At 36.4% G+C, this 24,262-nt stretch overlaps 2 protein-coding genes across 2 annotated transcripts; one reads left to right on the top strand and one right to left on the bottom strand.

Moving 5' to 3' along the window:
* Window positions 1-264: 264 nt before the first annotated feature.
* cgref1 (cell growth regulator with EF-hand domain 1) lies at window positions 265-4,586 on the bottom strand (the record flags this gene model as incomplete). Its single annotated transcript, XM_077563484.1, has 7 exons — window positions 265-1,066; window positions 1,582-1,683; window positions 2,078-2,202; window positions 2,326-2,390; window positions 2,713-2,787; window positions 3,018-3,114; window positions 4,325-4,586. Coding segments are annotated over 7 exons (1,005 nt in total), but the record flags the coding sequence as incomplete, so codon positions are not given.
* Window positions 4,587-10,614: 6,028 nt separating this feature from the next.
* kcnk2a (potassium channel, subfamily K, member 2a) lies at window positions 10,615-20,563 on the top strand. The gene is made up of 9 exons (XM_077564864.1): window positions 10,615-10,856; window positions 12,344-12,450; window positions 12,535-12,647; window positions 12,856-12,946; window positions 14,577-14,694; window positions 15,029-15,189; window positions 17,460-17,646; window positions 17,711-17,850; window positions 19,050-20,563. Coding segments are annotated over exons 1-9 (1,257 nt in total). The 5' UTR covers window positions 10,615-10,855; the 3' UTR covers window positions 19,389-20,563.
* Window positions 20,564-24,262: the final 3,699 nt, after the last annotated feature.

Raw genomic sequence — 24,262 nt, 5'->3', positions numbered from 1 at the left:
CCAGTTTTTTAAATACACATATATTTTCAATAAAATATTAAATCACATTATACTGCAAAAATAAAATGTATTAAATGAATGCATTATTATCATTATCATAATTGCAAAGGTGACATTGCTTTGTTTTTTTTGGGGGAAGTGAGAATGAAAGAAGAAAAAGTAAAATATGTTTTGTGTTTGTTTGTATGAATGGTTCAGAAATAGTTAAAGGGACACAATTACAGAAATGAATAAACCCATTCAGAACACACTCTTCAAAACCAATACAGCCAGAATTGGGTGATTTAATGAAATGTGATGTTTTCATTAAAAAATGTCTAAAAGCTATTAGAAAGCTGTAGTCCATGAAGTTAACATTCTTTTATGTCAGCCATCAGTCACACAAAAATTATCCGTACTATCTTTGCCTCTTTTTTTTTGGTACGTGAGGTCTGGCCTATTGTAAGAGGATTTCCTATTATCCAATCATTGTAAGGTTGTAAAAGTCGAGGAGGAAGACAGTAGTTGATTTCATTGCACCGTGCACATATCAGGTGCACAACATGTAAACAGTATCTGCCCCCAGAAAGAACACAATCCTAAAAACGATGTATAGTGGTTGTAAAACTTCAAAATTCCATAACACAAGACATAGAACATACTTTACGCGTTTGAAATTTAGTTCGAATAAAAGATTGCATTTTTCATTTAAAACTTTCTTCCGTTCCTGTTGCATAAGTATTGCACAGAAGTGGTCTCAGGTCGTGACAACGAAGACATAACATAACTGCAGTGCTTGTGCGTGTGTTCATATTTCCGGTTGGCCCTGATGTACAAGGACTTTCTGTTCATGCCTCTGCTCTTCTGGGACTTCTTGTCCTTTGAGTTCATCTACATGCTGTATGGACTCATGTTGGTCTTCTGCTCTAACTTCTTGTTGCACCTCCTCTTGATGAGTCTGAACATGTTCGGCGGGCTCCTCTTCTTCTTTGGCTGCTTCCATCATCTCCTGCTTGGTGTCCACGTCTGGCATCCTCTCGTCCTGTACGGCCTTCTGATCGTCAACAGGGATGTTGTTGGTGTTGTCCTTTGAAGGTGCAAAAGCAGAGGGGCTCACGTTACATCGGTCAAACGAGATCATTTGATTGTATTATGTTGCATTAATGAAATAAAGAAGGCAATATAAGAAGGTCAATATAACAAAAAATGATTATGTCACTTTACTTCTTATTTGCAATGGTTGTAATTTAAAGAACCATGCAAAAATGAACATGTTATAGTATTATTGATTTAATTTTATTTTTTTTTTTACAGTAGTCTCGCCATTATGTTTGGTTTTAATAGCATCATTCACATGTTTACAAATAGCTACAAATAATTAAATACTGTGAATAACAAAAAATAATCCAATCTCATCCAATCTCACAACAACAGAGCCCTCAAGTCATTATTTGGAAGCCTACTTTTTTTACTTTCACTTGAGCCATATTATTCTAAATTAACAACACTCTTAACAGAAATCAACGTTTGGCTCCTCTAGCCATCTCTGCTCACAGTGAACTGTAATAAGTTCATAACCAATCAGAGTGTATTGTGCGCTACCTTTATGTGAGCTGATGGAGGAGAGAGCAGCTCTTCAGGGGCCAAGAGACCATCTCGGTTTACATCTTGACTCTGAAGAAGGAAATCCACCAAGGACACCACCTGGACACAAAACGATATCAACAACAAAACGTATCACACAGTCCAGTTCCTGCGATTTACACTCAGGTGCAACTTGCATGTATTAAAATTAGAGATCAGACTGGCACCCAAAAATTCTGTTCCCTAATCGTGTTGACTTTATTTTGGCGGTTGACGAATACTTTTGGTGCATTACCACTGGTGGCCACCTTCTTCGGCACGCTAAAAAAATGGCTACCAAAAGAAAGTAGAAGAAGAAATGGAGGAAGAAGAAGTGTCGCTAATTTAGCATGCGTCGTTTGACTTCAACCCTGGAGCAACTTATGTTTTTTTCTGATATATTTTTTGATTGTTGCAACTTATACTCTGTGGCGACTGTTAAATTATGAATATTGTTAGGTCCGCCACTCCTCACCATATCATTGGCCTGTTCCTCAGGTGCATTCTGGGAGTTGTAGTCAGACAGCAGCTTCATCATCTCCAAGCCGTCCAGGCGATCACTGCGGTCGAAGTCATAGAGACGAAACAAGTAGAACACCTCTGACCAAACAACAGGAATGATACGTTACGTTGATGTTAAACTTTTCTTTAAAAATATATATATATTTAACATTGTCCACTTGGCCATGTGAAGATCAAAGTCGACTTGGTGCTGATGTTTACCTTCATCCCGCGAGTTGATCTCAACACCATCTTTTCTTGTTAACTCGATGTAACGCTGCAGCAACCTGTGGCAGATATGTGATCCGGAAATGTCAGTTAAAAAAACAAACATGTGAAATGATCTATTAATTTCTCTTGTTGACAGGATTAAATAAATATAGATTGCAACGTGAATCAGTATAACTGCACATGTAATCTTATCAGTGTAGGACACGTCATTCTCACAACACGGCAACTAAAGTCCACAGTGACAGGACAATCGTGTTTTGGCCCATTAAAACAGAAATGTCCACCAAACATACTGACACACGTTGTTTACTGACTAGTGACTATGTGTTGGCTTGTTGTTGTTGTTGTTGTTGTTGTTGTTGTTGTTGTGTCAGTCACCTTCGCTCCTCCTCTCCTAAACCAAAAGGATTGGTCAGCACTTTGGAATCAGGGTGAGCTGTTATTGGATCCTCTCTTTGGATATTATGAAAAAGCAGAGATAAATTTAACCAATGAGCATGCAAATATGCACGCCAAATAATCGACTTTTATGTTATTTTTCATTCTGCAGGGCTGATGGGTATAAGACGACAACAGATAGCATTAGCAGACAGTATTAACCATTCAGTGTCATACAGCTTAGCAGCATGTTCACGTAAACGTGTACAAGTGCAAAGTTAAAGCAGTCCAAATATGTGGTTTACCTTTGAGGTGCGGTCTGGGACAGGTGAACCTGCAGGACCAGAACCAGAACCAGAACTGAAGGGACCAGTCTGCTCAGATGTGTATCCATGATCAAGCCTAAACACAAACACATTGCTAAGTAATTATATAGCATACTATAATGCAAAAATGTTCCAATTATCATACCTAAGGAATATATGTTTTAATCATAGTGAAAATATCAGACAAACAGAGCCACATTTAAAATTTTTGAACTTGTATGTATTTGAAAAAATAACTTAGACTTGTTCACAGAATGGACTTGCTGAGATTTATAGTGGACCTTCACTTAACATGACCAAGCTTTGTTTAAGCCTGAATTGAAGGGGGAAAAAAAAGAAAATAATGCTGATCGTAAATTAATTGAAAACTTATAGGGATACTTGACTCATTTATCCATTTTCAGCAGTAAAAAAAATAATATTTTGACTATAATTAATGTGGTAACTTCATTATTTTTTTGCATAAATTATTACAAATACATTTTTCCATTTGCTGTCAACTGAAGATGACATGAAGTGTGCTCAGGAAGCAGGTAACGGCCAGTCATGGTTCAGTTTGCTAACGCTACATGGCCAAACCCAACAAACAGGTGAGCCGTTACCTGTTTCCCGAGCACGAGTGATGTCATCTTCAGTCGACAGCAAGTGGCAAAATATGTTTTTAAATGTATTAATTGTACATGAAAAATAATTAACTTATCAAATTAATTCTAGACAAAATATTTACTTTTTACTGCTGAAAATGGCGCAATGAGTCAAGTATCCCTTTAAGAGGTTTTCTTAAAGAGACAGTTACTCCATAATGACAGAAAGACAGTAATTTCAGGGAGACGTGAAACATGTTCAATATGATGACGAACATAGAAAATATGATCAAACTGACGTGTTATACCAAATTACTTGTTGTGGGCAATATAACCATGTATTTGTTTTTTTCCCAAGTAACATTTAGTCATCTATTACACACACTTAGCAGTTAATGTGTATGGGATTGGGACATGCCAACATCAGGAGCTTGTTCGTTGCACTAGTAGGCAAATCTGCAAGTGTCCCTAATGTTGTGACCACCGGTGAATATACAGCACGTGTCGGTTATTATGGATGCCATAAGAATCCACGCAGTGGCTCAAAAGCAGGTTCCAATGAGCGACTGCCTCTGACTGTGTCTCAAAATGAAAGAGTAGCTACACGAGACCGCCAACAACATCGTGCACGTTATGCATATTGCAAAGGTACATCTTCCGTGCAAAGCAGAAGACGTGTAGGACACACGCGCGGCCACGTACCTGTCACACCAGATGGAGTGAGGAAACGGAGAGGTAAAAGGTGAGATATTATCTGAGCAATGTTGCGTTCACTTACCAGTAGTAGCGCTTCACCTCCAGCCGCTGCTGGTACGTGAACGCGCCGCGGGCTCTGCACTGCGTCAGGCGCGCGCTCCCGACCGCCAACGAATGGAAAGTGAGTGTGTTGTTGGCCACGTGGAAGATCCCAGGAGCAGACACACGCACACGCAGCCAGCGTGTTCGGCCACGTCCACAGCGAGATTCAGCTTGTTTCATTTGGCGTCCAGTCGACGCTGTAGCTTGGAATTTGTTTCATTGCATGCGTGACAGTTCCGCCCAAAGGCTTTTGAGTTGATGGAAGTTTAAAAAAAAATAAAATTTAAACTACATTGGACACACGCGCACACACGAGCACACGCGTGTCGCCATACCTGATTAACCCCACGCACCGCCGTTTAAAAATAATAGCAACACGTGATTTGCTCCAACCAATCAGAACAGGTCATGATCATTATGGCAACATAAATAAAAAACAGCATTAGTTGTTATTGTTGAGGTATATTACTGGACTTGATTACTATTTTAAATATTTTGTTTTACAAATAAAAACTATATTGAATTCCTGTATTAAATACATATTTTTGTCTATTATAACTGGGAATTCAAACCGGGAAAAGACAAAAAGGTATTGTATATTCTTGCATGCTTGCAACAAAAGCACACAGGATTGTAAACTAAAATTCTCTGTCAGGATTACAATGAGTGTATAATAAATAATGTATTAGCATATTATATAAGTAATATAATCATAATTGTGAGTAGAGCTACGTAATTTAATTGAGTGCCCTGTAAATAAAGGAAACATATTGAAATACTTTGAAATTCAATATTCCAAAAAAAATAAAAAACAAAAATTATACATATATATATACTGTTCCTTTGACCAAATAAATCAATGGCTTTGTTAAGCCCATACAATTAAAATATTGTCACACAGGCAACATTTTAATTGAATTAAACGTTCAAGACCGTGATATATTTTTCCACTCTGCAATTCATCTGTGGACAGCATTTTGTGTGACTTGAAACGCCAATTATTCCAGTGTCCATTTGAATGAATGCTTTAGTCGTTGCCATTCCTCCTAACAACCACTGGGAGGCGACACACTAAAATTAAAGTGGCACAGTAGGCTACTGTACAATTACGTATGATTGCATGCATTCACAAATTAATCAATTTAACAACGGCTTTTAAAAAAAATCTTATGTGGTCTTAATTTGAAAAGCAACATGCAACCTTTTCCAATACGCTGTAGAATACTTATATACACAAATTAGCATCTTTGTCCTACTTCCTCAAATTTCTTTGCCTCTGCCAAATAGCTAAATAAATAAATACAGCACATTGACACATTGGTAAAACATGACAACACAACAGTGCAGAATAGGCAAAGGGAAAAGAAAAAGTCAAACGCAACATGACCACTTGCACTTGTGCTCGTGTGGTTACAGTGAGTGATTTCATCTCAAATTATGTCACAGCTGTGGATGGTGTACAAACATCCCACTGAAGAATTCCACTAATTGCTGAGTTGCAGCTTTGCGAGTGTGTGCATGTGTGTTTGTATGCGTGTGTGCGAATGAGGCAGAAAATGAGTCAATTGGACTCAAAATGCAAAGTTAATTCCCATCCTGACTGTGTGTTCACTGAAAATTGCACTTGGATAATTTCAGCATGTTTGTTATTTCATGATGTCTGCATCAAAGTGGTAGCCCTTCGCATTAATCAATACCAAGAAGTAGCTCTCATTTTCCAAAAGGTCGGTGACCCCTTGTCCAAATGTCGACCGTCCTCCACTTTGCACATGTGCCACAATTAACAGACGTCGACTTCATGTACTTTTTTTTGTGAGCGGTGCCCACTTCCCAGTACCAAGTCACGCAACTGCAGGACTCTGTTTGTTTTCAGCATAGCCCAAGTGCATTCACGTGCATACTCGCACACACACAAACACACTCAACCTCAGGTCCCATTTGGAAGCCCCCCTCCACCTCCACACACTTACATAACAGGGATTAACTTGTACTATTTTGTGGGCCCCATCAGTCCAAACCATGAGAGCTATTTTTAGGTCCGGACCCCAATATAACATCAACACATGATCTGGCAAATAATAGCTAAATGAACAGTGATATGTACAGCAGGGGCCTCACATAAGCACACTAACAATGACCTGTGTGAGGCTCTTTCAGCTCTTTGTTACTGGCAGTTTTTTTTTTTTTGTTAAAAATATAATACAGCTCTCAGTGTTATGCAATGCAATACTAGTATCTCAATATTGATAAATTAAGCAATAAAAACTAAGCAATAAAGTCATATTTTTGTATTAAATCTTATTAGATCAGTGATGCGGGAAACTATCCAATTGTGCTAACAGTACTTGTCAGAAAATGATTTGTTTGGAAGAAATGTGTTCATATTTCCATATCAGCGAAATATAGTGACAAGAAGAACAATTAAATACTTTTCCACTAGATGGCAGAAGGTCCAATTAATGTCCACTTGTTGCCATACAACTAGTCATTTCACGCACACACACACACTGAGGAAGTATATTGAGATCATTATTATTTGTCTATATGTTGTATATATTTTTGGTGAAATTATTTTTAATGGTGTGCAGTGAGAGTTTTCTTTATAGATACAATAAATGCAAAGGAAATAAAAAGATTAAAAACCCCTGTTTAAAAGCCAGTTTTTGTTTATGTTTCTTGGTACAACTTGCAGTAAGGCTACTGATTTAAAAAAAAATCGAAGAGCGGAAAGTAAAAAAAAATCCTAAAATAACATTTTGCATTAGTCTGCACACCCTCTTGTAAGTGCAATCAGTAACTCCAAATACAAATGTTCTAGTAGACTTTCCTGCCTTTTTTTTTTTTGCTTTCTAGCAGAAATTTGAGGCATTTATGTTGTCACTGACTGCTTTTGAGAATTGCTCATAATTCCCTCCACCTCGATGATGGCCTCATTTCCATTTTTAAGAAAATCAGCCCTAAGTTCAATGCTACCTCCACGTGAACATTGCTAAATTTACCTTTTAGAAATATGTTGTTTTTTTTATAGAACAAAAATTGTGCCTTTAATGATCACTCACTCAGTAATCAGTTTGTTTGGTCTAGTTTGATCCAGTCTAATATGGTTTCAGACTGGCATGAATTAGATGGACAACACACACTCAGAAAAATGCCAGGCATTTCTATACACTTGAGTTTGTTTGAACTAGTTGCCCGTCACATTCCACAAGCCTATTATTCTGAGTTTCTGGTCATTACAACTGGACAGCCAGGAAGCACTAATTGTGTTGCAGTACAATACCATACACACGCGCACGCATGCACACACGCACACGTACACGCACACACGCACGCACACACACACACACAGAGGATTTTTCTCTGGCACTCTGGCAACGCGACTGTACTTCTTGTACAACACACAGTGAGAGAGCAGTTCCGCCTCATCCAGGAGCGTAGCCAGAATTTTTTTATTGGGGTGGCCAGGGTGAAACCATGACCCATACAGGGGTGGCCATAAGTTTATACTTGAAATGTCTAAATAGGTGGTTCTTAACCATGCAGCCATATCGTTCGCATGCCGACCTTATGCTAGTGGGCGGCATAATTTCAGAGCATATGTTATGAATTCAATGCATTGGAGTTCTTACAATTGTCAATGAGTTGCTCAGTACAATAGAGCGTTCTGCCACTTGGCGGCAATAAGGCAAATGTCAGTTACTGACCTGTACACAATAAGTAGAAAAGAAAACCGAACAGCGAAATTCAAGTATTTAAAAAGAAAAGAAAAGATTTTACACACATTTGTTCAAAACACTGAACATTAAACAAGACTTGTCTTAACTCAACATATCCAAGAAAAATGGGAAGTGTATACATTTTTGCTAATACATTTTTACTACTTAAAAAAAAAATCTCTGGAAGAGGAAATATTGATTGATTAATGATAGAGTTTTTATGAGATTAAAACAAAAGACGCCTGTTGAAATTTTCAAAAATTGTATTTATGTTGTATGTATTGAACATTGACAATAGTGTTGTAGTGTTGAATATGGGGGGGGGGGGGGGGTCTGCTTCCCCCATTACGCAACTAATTACAGCCCAGCATGCTGCCAGGACGTGACCCAGCCTCCACTGGTCATTAGGCCACAGGTATTTTTGGACACTTATAAGAACATACACCCACATAAGCACAGCATGTAGCCACATGTTTGTGACAAAAGTGGGCCCAATTAAAGCTCAATAGCAGAGAGTGGGGTATGTTGGCCCACTTCTTGTTTCTAAAAAAAATAAATATATTTTTTTTAAAGACCATGTGATTAAATATTTAGGTGAAAGGCAAAAGCTCTTGGTCCATGACTAAATACATTGCTTTTTGAAGGTTAAAGGTCATATTAATGTTGGAAAATGTTTTGAAATATTTTAGATCACAAAAACCTGCAATTTGAACATGGGTGTGTGGACTTTTTATATCCACATATACAGTAGATTAGAAGCATATCGCTAGTGTTACTTTAGTTCAATTTTAGTACATACAAAATGGCTTCTCACATTTAAATACAATAAGCACGTTTGTTTAATTTCAAACTTTTTTGTCCAAAGACGCGAATGGTGAGGGTGAATGGTCATTTGCCTAAACATCCATTGCGACTGACTGGTGACCAGTCAGGGGTGTACCTTGCCTCTTACCCCAAAGTCAACTCACCCCCAATATAATAAACACTGCATACAAAATGGAGGGATTTATATTTAAAATGTTTACTCACATGTTTTGATAACTTTTTCTTATTTTCCTTACAGACTTGCATACTACCTGATAACTCGAGTCTCCCTCTTCTGGCCAGTATAAAGAATGCACTTGTATGTTCACCAAGCATATTTGCTTTAATGACTTATTGGTATAGTGGCAATTCCTTCAGCAAGAAGTTGTAGTGAACGCTCACTTTGCTGTGTTGTATCACAAACACATGTGCACATCATTGAGTGTGCACCTAACCGTGACATAAACACACACACATCCACCCACACGCGTACTATCTTTGGCTGCTTAAATGGGCGTGTAATTAACTTTTGTGTGTGTGGGAACCAGCAGGTGGAAGCATGAAGATTTAAACTGCTATTCATTTGTCATCAACAGCAGCAGAGTGTCAAGAGAGCCAACGGGGACGCCAATCATGAGGATGGCAATGCCAGCTCAGCAAACCGCTACACATTTCAGGCTCATTTCAAATGGATAAATTAAATTCAATACAGAAGATGAAATTCCGCCTTTACATATGAGGCTCAATTTTAAGTTTGTGACTCTGTCACAGAGGTATTCATTTGACAATATGCGTATGTGGCATACAACTTCACTGCATCATAAGGAGAGCTGTTGGAAACGATAGCTAGCTAGCTAGCTAGCTAACTAACCCCATAGCTAGCTAGCTAGATAGATAGATAGATAGATAGATAGAAAGAAAGACAGAAAGAAAGAAAAATATTAAATTGTATACTTCTTCGTTGGTGTATGGCATCTACTCTATATAATAATATATATAATATACATTATCCTATTCAAAGTTTGGTGTCAGAAAAGAAAAGTATTGTTTCTCATTTATTTAGATTCGCCACCTTCCCAAATTAGAGAATTAAAAATAATGTATTTATTTGTGTAATGATTGTTAATCATCTCATGTAATATTTGGCTAATTTATTTATTGTAAATAATAAAATACTAGATAATAGAGCTTACCTATAATGGCTTAATCAATCATAAATTAGCTATTAATAATAACAACATATATATTTTTTTTACGACAATAAAATAATTTACAAAACACAATGTAAATTCTTTTTTCTACCTTAACTCCACATGTCTCAATTTTTCCCAAAAACGTTTATATATATATATATATATATATATATATATATACTGTATATATAAAAAAATATATATATATATCTTTAATGACCCCAATTTCTTACTGTATACATTTTTCTGTGGGTCACCCCAAAAATGTGAAAGGCAGTGTAAATAACAACTTGGACGAGCAGTTAAATATCTGCCAATTCAGTTCACATGTGATAACGTGTGTGCATGTCATGACCAGAAATTCCCTCTTTGTGTGTCGTCTGCATGCGTGCGTGTTTCTCCACCCATCTCTCTCCTCCTCCTCCTGCTCCTCCCTCTGTTTTATCCCATCCCTCCTTCGCTCAGGGAGCACAGTGGAGCAGCGTGCATGCCGGAGAGCAAAACAACACCTGTGTGGCACACGTGGAGCTCCTACCACACTCTGCTGCTGGCTCGGCCTCAGCAGAGGAGAGAGGAGGAAGACGAGCGAGAGGACGAAGACGAGGAGGCCTCAGCATCACAGGGAGGAGAGACCAAGAGGAGGAAAGATTCCCCAAAACGCAGTGAGGGCGTCGGATGAGGAGAAGAGGAGCGCGGAGGGCATTGGATAGGCTTCATCCAGGAGTGAGTACCACTTACAAATACTTGATTGCATTCGGGATTATCTAACTAGAGGTAGTTACAAGAAAGTTATTCATTAGGTCAATAGACTTATTTACAGTCTCAGTCAAGTAACGCAACATTATAATGCTTTTCAAATTATGAAAAAAATAAGGTCGGTTTGTAATATGTTAGACAAAGCAGCAATCTAGTACTGTATATGCAAACGATATAAATCAGATCAACTACTTGATTGTAGATAGCAATAGTATTTTACAAGCACTTTTTATATTACGTTTATAATAATGACATCACAAAAATATTTTCATTTTGTTGGCTTAGAGTTTATACTACAAGTCTATAAGCACAATGGTCTTATTTTATACTACAATAATGAAAATGTTAAAACACTAGCACACTGACAGTCCTTTTAAAGGCAATGTTTAGCTTGTAATAAAAAACAACTTTTGTGTTTTGCATTTTTAGGCAGGAGGTGTACATCATCTATATTGTATGAATTTCTGTTTTTGCAACAAAAAAATACAGCAGAGCAAGAATATTTTTTGTATCTTAGTGTCAAATTGTTGACAGTACTTTTTTTCCACACACATTTTATATTTTTTAAACCACTTGTGAGCTACAGAAAAATTATTATTATTTACCTTTAATTGTTGTCAACAACAAGCTACCAGTTCTGATGACCAGTGATTCTCAACATGTGGTAGGGGAACCACTAGTGGTACTTGAGCTCCCTCTTGTGGTATGCGATTTTTTATTTTTTATTTTTATCACAGAATTGAATGTTGAAAATGTGCAATTGTGCATTGTGCAACAATGTCTTGGACTTTTTAAAATCCACTACAGTGCATTTGTTATGTACACTTTAGCTGTATTTAATTTTTAATTAAGCACAATACATGTACTTTTTTTTTTTTTTACTGTACAATTTTTATCTCATTTTTTACGTGCAAACATTTTAACTGAAACATGAAGTACTTTTGTTGTTGTTGTTGCTGTATTCAAGCACCATGTTAACATTCAAACTGTGCATAATGAGTGCCTCATAATAATATGAAACATACTTTTTAGGAACACTGATGATGAACACTTAGGCCCACTATTCTACTTTTTTTTTATAACGTAGGTCATAATGCCGGTACTTGGACAGCTACGAATTATTTTAAGTGGATGTAGCTGAATCACTGTCGTAAACAATAAAGTTGCTATATTTAGCTTAGTGTTGCGTTTTGGTGTGCATTCACTCTTACTGTACTGTGCTGTTACTGTAATCTTGTAAAAATGTTGTCGCTGAAAGTGGCAGGAGCGGATTCTTGCGTTTTCTTGTGTCAGGACTGAAAGGCCATTTCAAAGCCTTGTCTTTGATTTATTTATAAAGACTTCTAAAATTAACAACTAAATGGCCGCAGCAAGTGAAGTGAGACAGTGTGGGAAAACACAATTCCAGCCAATGCTTTTATTTTTTTCCTCCCCCTCCTCATCCCCTCCGACAGTGGCAGCCCCAGACTTACTGGACCCCAAAACGGCCACTCACAACACCAAGCCCCGCCTCTCCTTCTCCACAAAGTCCGTCACGCTGACTCCACGAGAGGAGAGCGAGGTGGGACGTCATCGCGCTTTCCTTTCGTTCCTTACCTTCTTTGCAACGCGCGTGTTGGCTGACTGACCAGTTGAGGTCTTGCAGGTGGTTGCCACGGTGATGAAAAGGAAGACGGTGACCGCCATCTTTCTTTTGATTGTCCTCTACCTGGTGATGGGAGCGGCCGTCTTCAGGTCCCTGGAGCAGCCACATGAAAGGTATCAATGCGTTATGTTAAATACTGAACCCAGATGTAACAATAATACATAATGATATATACGTTGAGCAAAATAAACCACACGCCACTTCAGCAGCTAAACAAAATATAATGATTATTTTTAGAAATTTAAATATAACTGGATTTGGTACCCACAAGCAAATATTTCTGAAAATGAGTGAGGTGAACAATCCATTTTTCTCCATCAGTGCTCAACGCTTGGCCATCTTGACTCAGAAGTTGGACTTCCTGGCCCAACACTCGTGCGTCAACCACAGTCAGCTGGAGGATCTGGTTAAGGTAAAAAAAATAAAAAATAAAAGTCTACACACAACTGTTCAAATGCCAGATTTTTGTGATCTAAAAAAAAAACGAGTATCATTTCAAAACTCTTTCGACTATTAATGTGACCTATAAACTTTACAAGTCAATGTGGGAAAATTTTTCAAGAAGTGAAGAATTGCCAGTTCAGTAGTGTCAGCACCTTGGACAGTTCCTTACTTTCTCAGGTGGCGAATAAAAATCTATTCCGAGAAGCTGCTTGACCTCCAACGTTTTTTATTTATGATTAATTCCTCACTAGAAACAAAGGCAATACTTAATTTCAACCCTTGTGTTACATTTGTTTCTCTGAATTAGTAAAAACATCCTGGGTCACTTTGACAATGTGTCAATAATGTGTGTAATCCACATACAAATAATTCGTTTTAACAAGTGTATTATTTTTATTTCTCAGGAACAGCATTAATGTTTCTGGGTCAATATGACCCGAAGGTGTGTTTAATGATTTGAATTAGTAACATTCTGGGTCAAGTTGACCCGGGGTCATGGTTTATTATCCAAAAGTATCAGGAAATCTATGTGTGCGTCTAATCTTGCTAACAAACAATTCTTATAATTCATTTTCCCGCTCAAGAACAGCAATAATATTCATGGGTCATTTTGACCCAGTTTTTGCTTAGTTATAAAATAAAAAATAAATTGCAAATTTTTAAAATTTCAACAGGCATCTTTTGTTTTAATCTCATAAAAACTCCATCGCTAATCAATCAATATTTCCTCTCCCAGAGATTTTTTTTTAAGTAACAAAAATGTATTAGCAAAAATGGATACACTTCCCATTTTTGTTGGATATGTTGAATTAAGCCAAGTCTTATATCAAAAAATTACTTACTTACCAACTTTTACTCCAAATTTCAAATGGGTCAGTTTGACCTAAAACACAACAGGAGGGTTAAGTCTTGCATGACATCATACAGTACATGACAGCAATTCAACTAGTGTAGTTTTGGTTGAATTCCAGATTGCACAACTTTAGTCACATCGTCTAAATTTGTCAATTTTCAAGCGAGGAGGTCTATTATTTTGTCATATTAACTCATTCACTGCCATTGACGGCTATAGACGTCAGGAATTCATTTGAACTATTTCTATTAATTTAACATTTTTTTCTCTCCACTTTTCTTAACAAGAATATGAAAACCTAGATTTATTTTTTTTACATTTAGAACAGATATAAAATTTGTGATTAATCGTGAGTTAACTATTGAAGTAACTATTGAAGTCATGCAATTAATTACAATTAAAAATTTTAATCGCCTGACGCGATTTAAAAAAGGAGAAGATTATTAAAAATTAGGGGCGTCAGGCGGTTAAAATTTTTTAACTATAATTGAATCGCATTGACTTCACTAGTTAACTGCAAATTTTATATCTGTTCTAAATGTACAATAAAAAAAATCTAGGTTTTCATACTCTTGTTAACGAAAGTGGGAAAATATGTTAAACGAATAGAAATATTTCAAATATTTTTCCCATTTATAGCCGTCAATGGCAGTAAATGAGTACATTGTATCTTCCTTTACACCGTAGTGTTCCACTTTGTCAATTTGCGGTTAAAATTGTCTCTGCCTGTCCTTCTCACTTCCAGCAAGTCGTGTCGGCCATCCGCTCGGGAGTGAACCCCGCCGGGACGCTCACCAATCCCAGCAGCCTGTGGGACCTGAGCTCCGCCTTCTTTTTCGCCGGCACTGTCATCACCACCATCGGTAGGAGGCGCGCACGCTAAATAAGCTATTATGTAACAAAGACGCTGAGGACGTCACTTTTGTCATCGATCTGACATCTGCTTCCTGCAAGTAATCAAACTAGTGCACAGTGGCGCTCTCATGACCATATGTTTACTTTGTGTGTGCGTGTGTGTGTGTGCTACATTCAATTTATTTTTGTACAGTTAATAATTATTTTGGTATAACGCTCGGCTACTTTGGGGTGTAATTCCACTGTTGAACACTAGATGGCACACTCAATTTATTTTGAGACTGCCTTGGTGGAGGTAACAGTGGAACGTATTCCAAGTCCACTCTCTCGTCTTTTCTGCAGGTTTCGGGAACATCTCGCCTCACACGGAGGGCGGGCGAATCTTCTGCATCGTGTACGCTCTGTTGGGCATCCCGCTCTTCGGCTTCCTCCTGGCCGGCGTGGGCGACCAGCTGGGCACCATCTTTGCAAAGATCATCGCCAGAGTGGAGAAGATGTTTGTGGTGAGTGCAGGTGAACACACGCGAGCAGGTACACCTAAATGTCAGCACGCCCCGAGCAGAAAAGCCACAAAATAATGTATCGTAAATAATTTAGGCAAAAGCCCAACACGGTTCGCTTACAAGATGGACAACCTGATTTTGGGCTAAATGCATTCACAAATGTGTTATTCCACAAAACATTTTTATTTATTTATTTTTTTATCATTTTGCTCAACACACTTCCCTTCTACATTTCTAAACGGATTCAAACTACTTTTAAAAGCTGTCAGAACATTTAGTAGAAAATCTAAGTATTTTCTGCTTTCCAACAATTCCCACCTTTGCACACTATTTATATAGATTCCCAAATTTAAGTGATACATTATACATTTCTTAACTGATTGAAACCATTCCAACTTGAAAATATTACTCACTCAATGTTGGTGATAGGACATGAAGTACGATTTTACTCACACCAGTATAAATTCATATTGCGCAATAACAAGGTACTGGTAATTGTTTAATTGAATTTTCCAATGAAGGAGTTTGCCCATTTCCTAAATGTCTACTCCCGACGCAGCTCCTAATCAATTCCTTAATCAATGAAAGGTTGGGCTGGACCCCAAACTTGTTCAGCTTGCAGTTTGGTTCTGAGTGATTAAGGGCTCCCGAGGGATTTTGAGAGAATTATGATGATGACGACGACGGCTGGAAACGAGGACAAAAGTTCATTGTGTCAGCCACCTAAAAAAAGCTTAATGGCTTTAAGGTCAGATCGGTTTGGACGACGGCTTCAGTTTCTGTCCCAAATGAACCCAAGGGCATTCTTTGTGATGTCATATTGCGCAACGTCTGCTTCTGTGTTGGCAACTGTATTTAGCAATTGTGGCTTTTCATCTCAAATGTACTAAAGGTGATAATCAATAAGTTTTGATTGTTGGGCATACGCTCACTAATTAACATTATTAGATACACTTGCATACTCCAATGGATTCTAACACTTATCTGATATTGACTCATTCACTGCCATTGACGGCTATAAACGTCAAAATTCATTTGAACTATTACTATTAGTTAAAAAAAAAAATCCCACTTTGGTTAACAAGAGTATGAAAACCTAGATTTTTGTTGTTGTACATTTAGGACAGATATAAAATTTGTGATTAATCGTGAGTTAACTAGTGAAGTCCTGCAATTCATTTTTATTTTATTATTTATGCTTATTTTAATCAGAATTAATTAACAAGTTGTGTAATATTAGTTTTAATGTATATACACAATGGTAAATGTCACTAGTATTTTTAATTGTATTTTTAAATAAAATTTAAATCAATTAAATTACTTAATTACATAAATAAACAAAGCATCAAAATGTATTAATACATTTGAATTAACTACATTTAAGGTGAAATGGCTAAATTAATGCAAACAAATATTACAGGACTATTATCTCTGCACTGTCAAATGTTCTAAATTCATATTTACAAAATGCATTTTAGTAACCTACTGTATAAATAAAAATGACAATGTGGAGTTTGAAATATATTAATCTATTCAAATTTGAATTATTTGTCAATTATTTTCTTATTGTTTAAATATCAGCTGAGAATTGAGTATAAAGTAATTATATTTCATCAGTAGTCAACAATCAATTTCATAGATATAAGTGAATTCCACCTACATTTAAAGCTTTCAGATATTTGGTGTATCAGATTTTTTTGTTGTCAGATACTTAGTGAATATTGATCAGTTTATGATGTAAAATAAGAATTTATTCAACATTTGCTACATTAGTAGTATTTCAACTAACAATGTTAATATTTTGTATTTAATTGCGCCTTTAAATGTAGGCTTCTTAATTAAATGAATAGTTTTTTTCAATCAAAGTTGGAGTAAATTACGGAAGTGTATTGCATTCACTTCATGCATTCACAAAAAAGTCCTATTTTTCTGACTCTTTTTTGGGGGGAGCTTTTTTATTTTATTTCTGTTTTATTGAATATAGTGTCCCTGTTTTTTTTTTTGTTTTTTTTTCCGGAATATTATTTTGACAGAAAAAAAATATTCAGAAAAACAGAAAATTAAAAAATATATACTCAAAAAAACAAAGGTCCCCCCAAAAATAGTCAGAAAAACAGGAGTTGTTTATTTTCCCCAAGTGAATGCAATACGCTTCCCTAGTAAATAACCTCTATTTAATTACATTAAGTGTCACTTCGCTGCCTTTATTTTTGTTTAAAAGTCATCCGCAGTCGCTTACCGCGCGCTCACCCGGCGTGTGTTCCGTGCAGCACTGGAACATCAGTCAGACCAAGATCCGGGTGATCTCGACGCTGCTCTTTGTGCTCTTTGGCTGCTTGCTGTTCGTGGCGCTCCCGGCAGCCATCTTTCAACACATCGAGGGCTGGTCGGCGCTGGAGTCGCTCTACTTTGTGGTCATCACTTTGACCACCATCGGGTTCGGGGACTTTGTTGCAGGTAAGTACCTATTAAAAAAAATGCTTTGTGTTTGGTTCATGTGTGACGATGTGAACGCTTCCAGGGGGGTCAGAAATCGAGTACTTGGACTACTACAAACCGGTTGTGTGGTTCTGGATTCTGGTTGGACTGGCCTACTTTGCCGCCATCCTCAGCATGATTGGAGACTGGTTAAGAGTCATTTCCAGGAGGACCAAAGAAGAGGTAAGTGGTTGTCAAGTTTGAGAACAAAATATGACAGGGCAAATGTGGTCATGTAAATGCTCGGTAGCCAGAATGTGCATGTTCCGTTTGTGACCCGCAACTTTGTCCACCAATATTATGTAATATGATACACACTCTTTTCAGTGCAGTGACTGTAATGAGCGGCGCCAGGTCCCAAGCAGACTTTTGTCACCCACTTAACTTGGTTTCACTGATGAAACACTTCTCTGATCCAATTGACTTTACGCAACCTAAACACACTCGCAGGTTATTAGTGTGAGTCTCTGCAGAGAGAGAGTTTGCATAAAGCATGACCATAACCTCCTCTGGACGTGCATCTTGACTCATTGCTGCTCTAAATATAACACAACTTGTGCAAATCAGTGCACTTTTCTCCAGCGAAGAGACACTTTTCATAGGAGCAGGAATGGCAGATGAAAAGAATAAAGTTGTTGGCTTACAGTAAATTAATATTTTGCCATAAATGGATAAAATTTAGATTTTATTTGGTTATTCAACAAAGGGTTAGCCAATGATAGCAATATATTTTTTACTGTATTTTAGTAATTAATTGTATTATAGTAATTTTTTATTTTTATTTTTTTTAACTGTACGGTTTCATTGAGTGCTAAGAAAGGTGCCTTTAAATATAATGCATTATTATTATTATTATTTTTTTAACTGTACGGTTTCATTGAGTGCTAAGAAAGGTGCCTTTAAATATAATGCATTATTATTATTTTTATTTATTTAATTATTTTTTTTATTTTTTTAACTGTACGGTTTCCTTGAGTGCTAAGAAAGGCGCCTTTAAATATAATGCATTATTATTATTATTATTTTTTTAACTGTACGGTTTCATTGAGTGCTAAGAAAGGTGCCTTTAAATATAATGCATTATTATTATTTTTATTTATTTATTTATTTAATTTTTATTTTTATTTTTTTTAACTGTACGGTTTCCTTGAGTGCTAAGAAAGGCGCCTTTAAATATAATGCATTATTATTATTATTATTTTATTATTATTATATTAGTATAAATTTATAAATTAATTTATTTAGAGGTTTTTAATGTTTTTGTTGTTGTTGTAATTTTCAATGGACAGCAGGACAAATCGCTATTCTTATGTATATTGTAATTAATTTTTTCGTAAATGATCTCCAGGCTCCTGATTGGCTAAACTGACCTCACTCCACAGGTGGGAGAAATCCGCGCCCACGCGGCCGAATGGACGGCTAACGTGTCAGCAGAGTTGAAGGAAACGCGCCGAAGAGTGAGTGTGGAAATCTACGACAAATTCCAGCGAGCCGCTTCCATTAAACGCAAACTGTCGTCCGAGCTCGGGTTCAGCCCCACCCCAGAACTTGCGCTATCACGCAGGACGTTGTCAGCCAATCACAGCGAAGAGCGGGAGAAGAGCGACAAGGAGGCGGGGCTACCGGGGCTGACGTCACAGCTGACGCGGAACTGCGGCTTGTTTATGAACGGTCTGGACCTGGAAAGAGGCGACATGGCCGTCATTGAACACCTTAAGTGAAAGGCACTCATGTTGTGTCTTGTTTAAAAATGTTGCTGATTTCCAAACTGGTGGACATCATTGTCCTCCATTCCAATCAACAATGGGAGCATCTACCAAATACCCAAGTACTTGTAAATCTCAACAGTTCCTTCATTCATGCTCAGTTCTCAAACTAATTGGGTCCTGGGACCCCCTCACAATCCACACACCAATTAAGCATAATTAACAGGTGTGTATGCCCCTGATTGTCAAAAATGTAAAAACTAGTTGGCCATTCAAGAAAAAAAGAAGAATTTGAAAAAGGGCGTATTTTCCCATAAAAAGCCATAACATGATATTAAAGTGGGACTTAGCAGTTTTAAAAGTGCTAGCAAGATTTGAATGTAGCATCCAACACCTAATGTGCACAAGCACAATTCTTAAACGTGGCCATTAATAATGGCAAGCGAACATAAAAGTGCGTAATTTTGTTAAATGGTCGCACGGATTCCAACTTCACCAAAGTAGCACTCTCGCATTACAGAGCTAGCATTAGCTGATGTTAGCCACAACTGCTTAGTGTTGGAATGACTAATTCGTAATTGAGTGTTACTATAACACTTAAAATTGTCGTTTTAAGTTGTTTTTTTAATGTTTACGCCCAGTGTTAGGGAAGCAAGGGATGTTTTATTTCTTTTTTATTGTTTATTGTTTAGAGGTCAATATTCAACCAGAGTTTCAGCAAGTATCACGAAACCCTAAGGGTAACAGGTCGCGGAGCGTTGCCCTCGAGTCAATGGCAAATGTTTGACACCTCGTAAATTTAGCATTCTTAACAAATTCACAAATTATTTTTTTTGGACAGTTTTTAAATGCTAGACAGATTGATGTTTTTTATTATTATTGAAAACTCTACTACTGAAATTAATATTTAAAATGAATTCTCAATTTAAGTGAATTTCAAAAACACAACTTTATTCTCGTACTATTACTATTGTTCGCCAAAAATGAAACTATTACTGTAATAACGCGCCTTTTGATTACTTTATACATGCGCGGATGTCAGATTTATGTGATGAAATGTTCTGATCATATCAGAGCTTTCAATTGGCCTAAAGATATGATAGCCACACTGGTCCTCATATGTAGGCATGCACTTCTTTAACTCATTCACTGCCATTGACGGCTATAGACGTCAAAAATTCGTTTAAACTATTTCTATTAGTTTAACATTTTTTCCCACTTTTTCTTAACAAGAGTATGAAAACCTATATATTTTTTATTGTATTAGAACAGATATAAAATCTGTGATTAATCATGAGTTAATTAGTAAAGTCATACGATTAAAAATTGTAATCGCCTGATGCCCCTAATTTTTTAATAATCTTTTCCTTATAAAAAAAAAGATTATTTAAAATGTAAAAAACATATATTAAATAAAAATAAAAGATTATTAAAAATTAGGGGCATCAGGCAATAAAAATTTGTAATCGTAATTAATTGCATGACTTCACTAGTTAACTCAGGATTAATCACAAATTTTATATCTGTTATAAATGTACAAAAAATATATAGGTTTTTATACTCTTAACAAAAATGGAAAATATGTTAAACTAATAAGAAATAGTTCAAATGAATTTTTGACATCTATAGCTGTCAATGACAGTGAATGAGTTAAAATGAAAAATCCATCACTTTTTTGTGTGTGTGGACCCTCAAGCTACAGCTTGCTGACCTCAGGGGGTCCGGGGACCCAGTTTGAGAACCACTGCCTTAGTTTACTACTGAACAAAAGCTGCTGCTAGTTTGAAACAGAAAGATGAGCTGGAATCATTTTTATTTTTTGGGACATTGCAATAATTTTGATATCTTAATCTTATTGTCACTAACAGCTGCAGGCCGCCATATTCATAATCATACAGATACTCACACAACAATGTGGAATAACCTTTTGGATTTTGTTGCCATGGCCACACCTGTGACTGATATTCATCAGTACGCTCAGGTGAGGAGGAACAAGAAACTGCAGGACACGCACGAGGCAACGCCGACTGTTTAATTCAAGCGTCACGGTGCCTTAAAGTCGTTCATTTTGCTGAAATGTCAAGCACAAGCCTCGGAGGTTGACCTTTAAGTGTGAAGCAACAACAACAACAACAAACCTTGTTATGTTTTTGAGCAACTTACTCACAGCTGTTCCATTGCTCATTACAGTGAATGTGGAAAGTGGACACAAGATTCAACAGTTTTTTTAAATTTTTTTATATTTGATTAGAACAGGGGTTCTCAAACTTTTTGAGTCCAGGGACCTCCCTATCAGAATTATTATTATTATTTTTTTTTTTATTTAAATCTCACCATACCTATATGTATTTTTGAAATGTGTGTGAATATTGAAAACGGAAGGCATCGAAATGTACGAGACGATAATCAACCTCCAACCATTCTACTTCTACTTTGTCACAAAAGGATGTCGCGTGTCAAATATGCAGTATTTGCACCCCTGACTTGAATCATCCTGAGCTCGTGTCCGACTACTGCTCAACGACACACAAACGGGAGGCCTCCTCCTCCACCTGCAGTTGAAAATGCACTTTGATTTTTACAGCATCAGCACGTAACCACATTGCGACAGTTTGCGCGGCTATGCAGTCCATCCTGTTATTATGATTATGATTAAAGCTCTGATTTACAGTTGAATACACGATTTTCATTGTGCAATGCCACAAAGCAAGCAATCGTTTTTCCTCCTGCTCACTTGTGGAACGCCTTCATAGGAATAAGAGAGCAAAAGGCTTGTTGTGATTAAGGTTGATTTTGTTTACAACTGTACGAAGGAGTATTAGGTGTGCAATTGAATATTTTGAAAGTCTGGGGAAAAAATTGGGGGATATTTTAGTAGATAAATGTTGCAAGAATGTAGATGCTTATAATATTGTGTTTATTTATTTTTTATTATTGTGTCTTTTTTCCATGTAGTGAAACAAACTATTTAGATTTAGTTGGGATTTTTTTAATTTTAAAAATCATATTTCAATAACATTACATTTTTAGCTTTTCCTGTTTATTTTTAAGTCAAATTAACTCATTCACTGCCATCGACGGCTATAAACGTCAAAAATTCATTTGAACTATTTATATTAGTTTAACATTTTTTTCCACTTTTGTTGAAAATCTAGATTTTTTTTTTACTGTACATAAAATTTATGATTAATCGCGAGTTAACTGGTGAAGTTAATTGCGATTAAAAACTTGAATCGCCTGACGCCCCGAATTTTTAATATTTTCTTTCTTTCGTTTTTTTATTCATTCACTGCCGTTGACGGCTATAAACGTCAAAAATTCATTTGAACTATTTCTATTAGTTTAACATTTTTTTCCACTCTTGTTAACAAGAGTATAAAAACCTAGATTTTTTTATTGTACATTTAGAACATATAGAATTTGTGATTAATCATGAGTTAACTAGTGAAGTCATGTGATTAATAACAATTAAAAACAATTAATCGCCTCTTGCCCCTAATTTTTAATAATCTTTTTTAATGAATTTATGGCAGTGAATGAGTTAAGATATTGATTTTCTTAACACAACTTTATCTAAAAAATATTTTGAAGCTTTTTTTTCCCCATTGTGTATTTTTTTTTAGCACATTAGACCTGGATCCTTGTAGTATTTTCTTATTCGTTTATTTATACATAGCATAATTATGTATGCGTAGTGTTTATGTACAATATTTTCCCCTAATACTCCTCTGTACTCGCTGAGTTATGATGGACTATGGTGCTAAAATGTACACTCACGCTAATGTGCACATGACCAAAAGTGAAAAGAGATATTTGTTTTATCTTTGAACTCAAGAACGAACAAGAATGGAAGCTAAAGTTTTATGATTGGTTAACGCTATTTGTGGTTAAGAAGTATACATTATTCAACAACCCAAGCTGTATTAGTGGGGTACTAACATGCTTATTTTATTTATTTGTTCCATTTTTGGTATCCCACTTCTGTTGCTGTGCAAAAATCAAACCGATGCTAAAGTTTTTCTGCCACATGTGCCCGATATGCGTTTTGTGAAAATGTAATGAATTTTGTGTATTTTTCTACACTGCATGTATTTTGTTTGTCTTTTTAAGCATATTTCTACTGATGAATGCCACATGAATGTCTTTTAGAGTGTAAATCTCATTTTTGTATGAGTAGAAAATATACTCAAGTTCAGCTCTCGACATGTTTGCTGTGTCATCCTTTGTACTCATGTTAAAGTTCATATAACGTGATTTTATTACTTTAGGTCAGTTTTTCTCAAATAGGGGGCGCAGTTGGGACGTGCGACCTCACAGAATATCTTGAATTATTTTTGCCATACAAGACTGAAGTGTAATTGTACATCCAGTACAGTAGGTGGCAGTGGCGCTCTCGTGCAAGGAGTATTTGCTCGTACGTATAGAGAAGTTTATGGACAAATGATACTATTTATAGTCGCAGGAGGGGTGGAGGATGTCACAACAAAAAAATAATAGAGAAGCCAGCTGGTTTAGGTGAGTTTTGGTTTACGATACAAACAGTTAATACTTTTATTTTCCACACAAAACACTTTGACCGATCATTTGCAATTGTCTTTTAAATCAGATTTTAAATTAAACTTTAAATGACTTAAAGCTGCAGGTCACATTCCTGCCACAACGAGCAGCAATATTTAAATCCTAGCAAGATTACTGAATGCAGCCTTTTTCTTTTACATCACAAGTCTTTGAATGGCTTTTACGTTTACAAACATAACTACAAAAAATCAGATGTAAAACATCACGAGGCTTTACTGAGCTTCTTTTATGACCTTTTGCCTATTTTTTGCTCACCAAATGTAGAGTCAGCTCTTTTCTGTTAATCAAAAGAAGAAAGAAAAAAACTGCAG

The sequence above is a fragment of the Vanacampus margaritifer genome, chromosome 4, assembly GCF_051991255.1.
Source record: "Vanacampus margaritifer isolate UIUO_Vmar chromosome 4, RoL_Vmar_1.0, whole genome shotgun sequence".
Classification (NCBI taxonomy): domain Eukaryota; kingdom Metazoa; phylum Chordata; class Actinopteri; order Syngnathiformes; family Syngnathidae; genus Vanacampus; species Vanacampus margaritifer.
Note: the sequence above shows the minus strand (reverse complement) of the source record. Positions and strands in the feature narration are given on the sequence as shown.

Bases quoted from the DNA above. Each gene is read 5' to 3' on its own strand.
- kcnk2a (XM_077564864.1), top strand. The intron at 12,648-12,855 runs GTATCAATGCGT...TTTCTCCATCAG, and splicing joins CTGGAGCAGCCACATGAAAG to TGCTCAACGCTTGGCCATCT. The intron at 12,947-14,576 runs GTAAAAAAAATA...TCTCACTTCCAG, and splicing joins AGCTGGAGGATCTGGTTAAG to CAAGTCGTGTCGGCCATCCG.